This window comes from Betta splendens, chromosome 12 (genome assembly GCF_900634795.4).
Source record: "Betta splendens chromosome 12, fBetSpl5.4, whole genome shotgun sequence".
Classification (NCBI taxonomy): Eukaryota; Metazoa; Chordata; class Actinopteri; order Anabantiformes; family Osphronemidae; genus Betta; species Betta splendens.
The window spans coordinates 4,734,724-4,743,616 of NC_040892.2; the positions used below are offsets into that span (position 1 = coordinate 4,734,724).

General features: G+C 40.7%; 2 protein-coding genes across 6 annotated transcripts; one reads left to right on the top strand and one right to left on the bottom strand.

Moving 5' to 3' along the window:
• Positions 1-1,037: 1,037 nt before the first annotated feature.
• On the top strand, positions 1,038-4,996 carry srsf9 (serine and arginine rich splicing factor 9). Of its 5 annotated transcripts, none has more exons than XM_029169427.3 (5): positions 1,038-1,195; positions 2,238-2,414; positions 2,573-2,760; positions 3,865-4,037; positions 4,162-4,996. In XM_029169427.3, the coding sequence occupies exons 2-5, from the start codon at positions 2,257-2,259 to the stop codon at positions 4,378-4,380; spliced, it is 738 nt and encodes a 245-aa protein (XP_029025260.1). In that variant the 5' UTR covers positions 1,038-1,195; positions 2,238-2,256; the 3' UTR covers positions 4,381-4,996. The 5 variants fall into 5 exon arrangements, with proteins under 5 accessions (XP_029025260.1, XP_029025259.1, XP_029025258.1 ...); XM_029169426.3 differs by having other exon boundaries at positions 1,060-1,195; positions 2,215-2,414; XM_029169425.3 differs by having other exon boundaries at positions 1,066-1,195; positions 2,017-2,414.
• Positions 4,701-8,813, bottom strand: LOC114867086 (G-protein coupled receptor 4-like). Its single transcript, XM_029169423.3, has 3 exons — positions 7,178-8,813; positions 6,799-6,977; positions 4,701-6,709 (listed from the first exon to the last, which is right to left on the bottom strand). Exons 1-3 carry the CDS (start codon positions 7,328-7,330, stop codon positions 6,169-6,171), a joined length of 873 nt encoding a protein of 290 aa, XP_029025256.1. The 5' UTR covers positions 7,331-8,813; the 3' UTR covers positions 4,701-6,168.
• Positions 8,814-8,893: the final 80 nt, after the last annotated feature.

Sequence of the window (8,893 nt, forward strand, 5' to 3'; positions counted from 1 at the left end):
AGAGGTTTGCATTTAATTACCTCCTATGACACTGTCCACTCAGTCAAGCCATAGGACACTGAACAAATACATGTAGTTTTTGGGCTACACTGGGAAAACATTTTTACCAGTAGTACCACTAATAAAAGTGCATTTTTGGAAGTACAAGGACAGTATTTTAGTTATTATACCACAACTGTATTTCACTTTGCTTTAACTGCAGCTTGATTTGTACGTGTCGTTTTTATTCAGTAACACACATACCATATGTTTAGTACATTTCCTGTCAATGTAAAGAAAAAGTAGAGCAAAGAATATTTTTGTTACATGTTTTTAAAAACAACAACTTTTTTATTTGTTTATTTGGTCACACAAACAAGTAAATTGCTTGAGGACAATCTTATGTAACAGGTTGCGTAACAACTGGTCTAGAGGCACCATCTCCGAAACTAATACTGCTGCAAAAACAAAGACGTATTGTGAAAATTCTCTCTGAGAGCATAACCTGTTTCCTGGTAACTTTTCCCCAACAACCCTTAGTTTCTAGCCAAACCTGAATGAACTGCAAATAAACAGTTCTCCTGCATGCAAACCTTTAGCCTGATAACCTATTATGTTGTGTTGGAAACCTTTTAACTGTCATAATAAATTATGCAAACATTGTGGTTTGGAGATTATGAGTTTATATATGTATTGAATAATATAACTCATTCTTAACTTGTTTAGCAATGTGTTATGTTAGTTTAATGTACTCTGGCCAAAGTTATGGGTAAATAATTATATTTAAATTATTTTAATCCTATTGGAAAAGTTTTTTTGTTCTTGGTGAATAATTCTGAACAATTCACTCCAACGCTTCACATTTATGAAACACCCAGTTCTATCTAGGTTTTCAAGTTCTGTCAGTTCATCACCAGATACTGCAACCACGGACAATAACTGACTGAAAATTAAATTCCTAATGCAAAACATATGAATAAACAGAGGTTGGAACTACTACTACTGTTTACACATTAAAATGCGCTATGGAGCAGTAAAAACGCTGTTCCATGTACACTAGGGGGCGACAATGAACAAAATGTACCTATTATCTGCCGGAAGAGGTCAAAGAGGAAGATCGCTAGCTGCTTGCTAATGTTGCTAACTAACAGGGAAGCAGCGCAGCGTGTGGCTCAGCAGCATAAATCTATAAAGGTGCACAGTCCTGCTCTGGAAGGTAATACCAAAGCGTTGTTTAAAGAGATTTTGCATGTACGTTGGTTTAATTTGTATTTTAAAATTATTTGTTGCTTAGTATGTTCGGTATTGGTGCATTTTATTCGAAACAGTGGCTTTTTAGCGTGGTTAGCGTCAACAAAGAGAAAGGTGCTAAGATAATCGAGTTTAGCATGTAGCGTTAGCTTGATAGTCATCTTTAGGTTTTAAATGCTAATTTGAGCCCTCGATGAAAAACTTTTTCTGATGCATGTTTGCGTACCAACGTAACGTTAAAACCTACAAATTTAAATCCTGTGTAAGTGGCTCTAGCTTGCACGCTAACGTTAGCAAATGCAGCTGCGGGCTCGGATTAATCTTAGCAGCCATATTTGTTGACCGATTTAACGTTAAGATTATGTTTGATACGTTAAACGTCGGAAGATCTTCTAGATGCAAAACAATGTAATAAATAAACTGAAGCTGAGAAACCCGGTGTTTAGCTGCTGAACACAGAGGTGTTTAAAAAGCAAGTCTGGTCTGTTAGCCTGAGGTTGCAGCTAATGCTAAGATTCAAGGCCCCCGGAAAGGTGGTTGAGGTTTTTAACGTCATGGAAGAAATTTGTGTTTGGCTGTCCCTGTTCTTTGAAAACAGTGTGCTAAGATAACATTTAAGATTTAGGACGCAAAATCAAGTAAATATGAATAAAATACATATTTAACAGATCTTTTTATGTATTACACATACATTGTCACCTGTCATCCAGTGCTTATTTTGCTGCACACAACACTGAAAACCTTTTTATTAAGATTGTTGTACGTTCATTACGCTGTGTTTTAAAGTTTTCAGGCTTGGATCCGAAGTCCTTTTGTCTTGAACCCACCCTTTACCACTCTCATGGCTGCAACCCTGCTTTAGAGTTTTGTTTTTGTCTAATTTAAGGAATTGGATGCGAATGGACAAAGTTTTGGATTGGAATTAGGCTAAGGACCAATACCACAACTATTTATGAAAATACAAAGTGATCTTAAAGTCTGCAGGTGCCCCTATTCTGTGTCAGCAGTACCACTCACTCAACCACCATGTCCGATGGCCGGATCTATGTGGGGAATCTTCCCATGGATGTCCAGGAGAGAGACATTGAGGATCTCTTCTACAAATATGGAAAAATTCGGGATATTGAATTGAAGAACAATAGGGGAACTATCCCTTTTGCCTTCATTCGATTTGAGGACCCACGGTGAGTTTTTGGGAAGCTCATTGCCAAGTCAATCACATTCCCTGTGCAATTTCATCTCCGCTGCGAGCAGAAAATGGATGGAGACAGCCTTTCCAGGTCTATGTCCACCAGTGCGTCACGCTTACCTTGGTAAGGGGTTATTTGCTCTTTTCTCTTAGGGATGCAGATGATGCTGTCTATGGAAGGAATGGATATGGATATGGAAACTCCAAGCTGCGTGTAGAGTATCCTCGCTCTGTTGGTGCAAAATTTGGTCCTCCAGGAGGAGGAGGAGGCACTGGAGGAGCACCTAGGGGAAGGTTTGGACCCCCGACTCGGAGATCTGAATTCCGCGTCATAGTGACTGGTAGGTGGACGTCGTGAGTCATAGCCAGTTCATTTGTATCTTTTACAACGGCCTTCAAGTCAAAGGGGACTGATAGGAAGGTGGACCTGAGAGTCATAGGCAGATTTGTTTCTCTCTCCCTCATGGCGGATTGGAGGACAAAGGGATTGGTGGAAGACATCATGTTTCATAGGCAGATATTGTTCTTTCTCTCATGGAGGACTAAAGGAGAAGGGGACTAGTAGAAGACGTCATAATTCATAGGCAGATATTGTTCTTTCTCTCATGGAGGACTAAAGGAGAAGGGGACTAGTAGAAGACGTCATGGTTCATAGGCAGATATTGTTCTTTCTCTCATGGCGGACTAAAGGAGTCAAAGACATGAGAATCGTAGGCAGATATTGTTCTTTCTCTCATGGCGGACTAAAGGAGTGAAAGACATGAGAATCGTAGGCAGATTGTGCTTTCTCTCATGGCGGACTAAAGGAGGAGGGGACTAGTAGAGGACGTCAGAATCGTAGGCAGATATGTTTCGTCTCCCATGGCGGACCAGAGGTCAAAAAGGACTAAGTGGATGAGGTCAAGTCAGCTCCTTAACACATGAAAAACAAACCGTAAACTGAAACTGGTCATGTTGGCTGCATAATCCCAAACACCAACTCTAGTGACTGGTAGGTGTAATTTTGTCACTGTATATCATTACACGCAACAATTATGCCATATTTAATATATATTTTAGAACTGATCTGTACAAAGTGACCAGTTACATTTTAACAGTTTGTCTGCAAACACAGTGGAATACTGGTCTGAATACTATGAAATATTTAAACCATTTATCAGTTTTTTTCTGTTAACATTAACATCCAGCTGAAGTCGGTACCATAAAATAATCATGCATATGTGGAGTGGTTTCAGAACTAAAATGAATATTCTATTTTATATTGAAGATTTGTAAGATTTGACTTTAAATGAATAGTTTTTTTACAAATACTTTGTCCACTTGATGTAATTCAACTTCTACATTTCTCTCACTATTTGTATTAATTTGACAAATGTTGCTATAGTTGTTTTCAGTGTCTGACAACAAGTTATTTTACCAAGTCACAATCTTTGTCCCTGTTTTAGGTTTGCCCCCAAGTGGTAGCTGGCAGGATCTGAAGGATCACATGCGAGAAGCAGGAGACGTTTGCTTTGCTGATGTGCAGCGAGATGGAGAGGGGGTGGTAGAATTTCTCCGTAGAGAGGACATGGAGTATGCGCTACGCAGACTGGATCGAACCGAGTTCCGTTCCCATCAAGTAAGAATAGGAAAACCTTTAATTGTCCCACAATGGGGAAATTTCGTAAGTTTCAATGATAAGAAGTCCTCCATGTTTTCATTGTTTGGATGGTTAAAGCAACAAATGTCTTTGCTTTTTGCAGGGCGAGACTTCTTACATCCGAGTCTTCGAGGAGAGGACTACCCCTAACTGGGGTCGGTCACGGTCCCGCTCCAGATCCAGAGGCCGGTATTCACCTCCCTATAACAGGGGATCTCCTCCTCGCTATCAGTCCCCTCCACGGCATGCAATGTCACGCCATAGTCCACCCCCAAGACGACACCCTCCGCCCCATAGCCCTCCACCACGCCACTATCGCTAAAAGGCTGTTCGTTTATAAAAGAATTGGGGAAATGCTTTTGTATTTTTTTTCTCATTTACCCCAGGCCTCCTCATAGGATACACAGTTTTTTTTTCTGACACACATTCCATTGTCATGGCCCCCTAAACACTCTGCTGCTCCCCACAGCCTCACTTGACCTTGTTGGATCACCATCAACCCCCCCGTTAGTGACGTTAACTGTGTTTGTTAAAGTTGTAATAATGTAACATCACATTGTCCAAATTACATAAATTCTGCAGCTATCCATCTGTGTCAAAGCCAGGAGGAAATTTGGCCATAGGACATTGATTATACTGATGGATAACCTTGGATATATCACTTCTTGACGGATTTTATTTTTTTTGTGGGGCACATTTCAGTAGCTTTAAGTCCAAAGTTGTTGCCAACCTGTGAAGCTATTAGATCCCATTCTTTTCTTCAGAACATGTCAGTTTATTGTGCATTAGCCTTTTAGAGTAGCAGAACTATGACTTTGATCCTCACCTGTCAGAATGTTTTATGTGACCCTCTGAAAAAGGAGGCCTGTAGGTGGACTTTAATTTGTATACGTCATGTTTTTTTTTCCTTTATCAATAAAAGCCAGACTTTTACTGTGGTTTACTTTGTTCAAATTTTTTACTAGATTTTTACGCTTAAACTTGTCTATTACAATCTTTAACAAACCAAACCACCGAAACCAGTTGTAATTGGTATTTTGATTGACGTAGAAATGGGATCCCCAAATGCACTCTGGTGTCAATATTAAGTTTGTCCAAAAGAACAGTAATTGGAAGGATACAAATGCAAAGTATATTTTTAATACACAATGAATTAATATTCTGAGTGAACATTTGAGAAGACAAAACTTAAAAATATATTTATTTCCAATAGCGTACTTTGTTGCTTCTAGATAATTTTTTAGCTTTCCTTTTTAATGAGACAAAGCCCATATCATTGTATTGCATTTAATTAATATTGACTTGCTTATTTTTTGTACAAGTCAGCTTGCTTTTAACACATCGTAAACGGTTAATCTCACAACAATCAGCATTACAGGAACAGCAATAATCAGGCATGTTATCAAAGCTCACGTAGCAACGAACACTTAAATTCAAACCACAGTGGATCAGATCTAAGTGTGCTTTGGCTGTTTTACAAACAACACCAATGAAACCTTTTCTGTTCTAACCTGTTCGTGTAAAGAGCTGAGATCAGATTCATTACATCTCCAGAACAGTCAACATTAAATGTTCTGATAGCTCACATTTAAAATCCAAGTTAACCTTCCACTACACAAACTTAACCTGTCCACCAATTCTGCAACATCAAATATTTAGGAAGGACTAGCGCTGACTCCCATGTGGGGTTGCTGGAGTCTATCCAGCCGATTGCAGGGTCACACAGAGACAAACCATCACGCACAATGGAAAATAGCCATTGAACCCAACTGTGTGTCTTAGGAGAGGGAGGAAGCAGGAGAACCCCCGCAAACACAGGGAGAACATGTCCAGGAATCAACAGTGCTGCCCAGTGTGCTGCCCTAAGGACTAATAAAAACTTAATACATGCTGCTTGTTAAACTGCTGGGCAGGACACACACGCACAAAAAAAACTTTTATTTCAGCTAAAATACAAGAGAATACAAGAGAGAAGAGAATACAAAGAAACACAAAATGTCTCCATGCACACAACATATATTTAACATTTTATGGGATATTTGTTACCGAATTCTCCACACCTGACAAAAGGTGTAAACTAAGAATAACCTAAGAATGTTTCATTGTCTGACTACAAATTTGTAGTGACTGTCTTATCAACATTCAAACCACTGGACTGATGAATAGTTCTGTTCTTTCTGCAACAACAAAGACAGAACCAAACATGGTTCACAGCCCCTTTTCTGAGGAAGATGTACATGAACAAGTCAGCAATGGGATTGAGTCTACTGAAAAGGACAGCAACAAAATGCACCTCCAAATCACGAGGATGTACTAAGTAAAAAATGATGGAAGGCAGGAACAACAGTGTGTAAATCAACAGCACCAGAACCAGAAGTCCAACAATTCTACGATTTTCCTCAGCACGAACACTGATGGAGGCAGACAAAGCTCTAAGGGTCCCAACCAGGAAGAACACGAGCAGAGGAAGCGGGAGGAGGAGGAGGATGCCAGAAATGATAAAGTATAAATATAACCAACCGTTTGAAACCATAACTTTGGAGAGAGGTAAGTAAAACAGAGGAAAAGTCCAGACCACAGCACAGAGCAGCAGGGACATCTTGACTGGTCGTCTGGTTCGGTACCACAGCGGCCAGACGATGGCCAGATACCTGGAACACAGAGACACAGCAGCCGATGGTCACCACCATCGTCTAGTGATGAAATGATGGACGCACGTTCTACATGTACAGGAAGTTACCTTTCCAGAGCGATGCACACCATGAAGCCCACACTGGCCACCACACTGAAGCTGTACATGGAATCACCAATAGAAGAGACAGTTCCATCTGTCTGTAAAAGGATCAAGCTACAGAGCTGAACGACATCAGAAACCAGGAGGTTGATGACGAAGATCGGAGCAACGTTGTCTTTCTTCACCTGCAGATTTAATGTTGTTAAGTTGCATTAACTGGACTTTTATTCAAGACATGACTTAGTTTTATTATCAGTCAGTTCTAACTTGTTCGGGATGAAGACAACAGCACCAGCTTAGTGTCACCACTTATTGGACTTAAGGGTCTTTAACAATGAACTGAGCAACTGTCAACATGAGGAAGTGAAGGACGTAACAGACGAACCAGAGAGGAAAGAGCAAAGATGGCGACGGGCATCAGGATGAGGCCGATGGTGACGATCAGCCACGTTGAAACCTCTTCTATCTTCTTATAATTCTCATACATGTTGTAGTGCCCAGTAATCAACGATGTGGCGTTAATTATGCTCTCGTTCATTCTTCGCTGATAAACTGGAAATTAACAGAGTTTAATAAAGTGTCAATAAAGTTCTGGTTGAACTGTTCATTTGTCCAGTAAGTGAAGCCTGAACATGATCGAACGTCACACACACAGTTCTAACTCAGAGGTTTCTGCTCTACTGAGAGACAAGGAGGGAACGAGACCAGACTCCTCCTGGACTGAACTACAACTAATGGATGTGCTGAACCTCCTGGAGTCACAACGACATTTTGTCCTTTGGCTGAAACCGCTGAACGGGTTTTAACACATACTTTTTACCCAGGAAATCTAAGACACAGACCTGCAAAGCAAACAGAGCTGAGATCAGGTCAGAACCCATGTTAAACATGACGCTGAACCAGGACCCCTGGAGTCTTCAGGGGTCCAGTTCTACAGACTGAAGCCGGAACCGAATCAGTGGCTCCGACCCAATGTGGAGCTGCTGATGGACCGACACCTACTGCAGGATCAAACCCAGTCAGACCCTGACGGTTCACTTCACGGGCCCTGATGAACCAAGAGAACGCACACATGTGAAGGAACGTTACCTGGGATCAACGCAGTGATGCTGTGTCCAGCTGCTGCCTTATGATCTCTGCGTGACGCCAGAGTCACAATCTGAATGTTCTTCCTGTGTATCTTACAATTTAACCACTGTAAAGACGTAATAACGTGTGGCAGGAAAGGTCTTAAGACATTGAGCTTCCTCACAAATCGCTTCATCAGTCGCTACGTGCAGCACTTGCTGAGACACAGGAAACGGTGACGGTTTAGGCAGATAAACAGCGATACAGTAAATATCTGCTCACATTCAGCCCAGATGTTGCTGATGCTGCAGTTAGAGCCAAACCAATGTGAAGCAGCATCTCTGAGCCTCTGCAGGCTGGTTCCAGGTTCCTTCTCCGTCCATCACTCTGGAACCATGTCTGGTTCTTTGCCAGAACCACAGCGTTAATACTGAAACTGTTCAAGTTGTAATAATGTGACATTGTCCACATTACATAAATTCTGCAGCTATCCATCTGTGTCAAAGCCAGGAGGAAGTTTGGCCATAGGACATTGATCATACTGATGGATAACCTTAGATATATCGCTTCTTGAGAGTTTTTATTTTTTTTTGTGGGGCACATTTCAGTAGCTTTAAGTCCAAAGTTGTTGCCAACCTGTGAAGCTGTTAGATCCCATTATTTCCTTCAAAACATGTCAGTTTATTGACATGAACTATGACTTTGACCCTCACCTGTCAGAATGTTTTATGTGACCCCCTGAAAAAGGAGGCCTGTGGGTGGACTTTAATTTGTATGCGTCATGTTTTTTATCTTTATCAATAAAAGCCAGACTTTTGCTGTGGTTCACTTTGTTCAGTTTTTAATAGATTTTTTTTCTTACAAAGCCTAAACCAGTTGTAATTGGTATTTTGATTGATGCAGATAGTGCTTAGGATCCCCAAGCCTCTGACTTGGGCATGTAACTAAAGTTTCAAGATTCAAGATTCAAAAAACTCTTTTAATATTGATCCCAGAGGGACATTGTTTGGTTGTAGATACATTTGAGTACGTA

Bases quoted from the DNA above. Each gene is read 5' to 3' on its own strand.
- LOC114867086 (XM_029169423.3), bottom strand. From the start codon at position 7,330: ATGAACGAGAGCATAATTAACGCCACATCGTTGATTACTGGGCACTAC. The intron at 6,978-7,177 runs GTTCGTCTGTTA...TTAAATCTGCAG, and splicing joins TCTTTGCTCTTTCCTCTCTG to GTGAAGAAAGACAACGTTGC. The intron at 6,710-6,798 runs GTAACTTCCTGT...TCTGTGTTCCAG, and splicing joins GTGTGCATCGCTCTGGAAAG to GTATCTGGCCATCGTCTGGC.
- srsf9 (XM_029169427.3), top strand. From the start codon at position 2,257: ATGTCCGATGGCCGGATCTATGTGGGGAATCTTCCCATGGATGTCCAG. The intron at 2,415-2,572 runs GTGAGTTTTTGG...CTTTTCTCTTAG, and splicing joins ATTCGATTTGAGGACCCACG to GGATGCAGATGATGCTGTCT. The intron at 4,038-4,161 runs GTAAGAATAGGA...TGCTTTTTGCAG, and splicing joins CCGAGTTCCGTTCCCATCAA to GGCGAGACTTCTTACATCCG.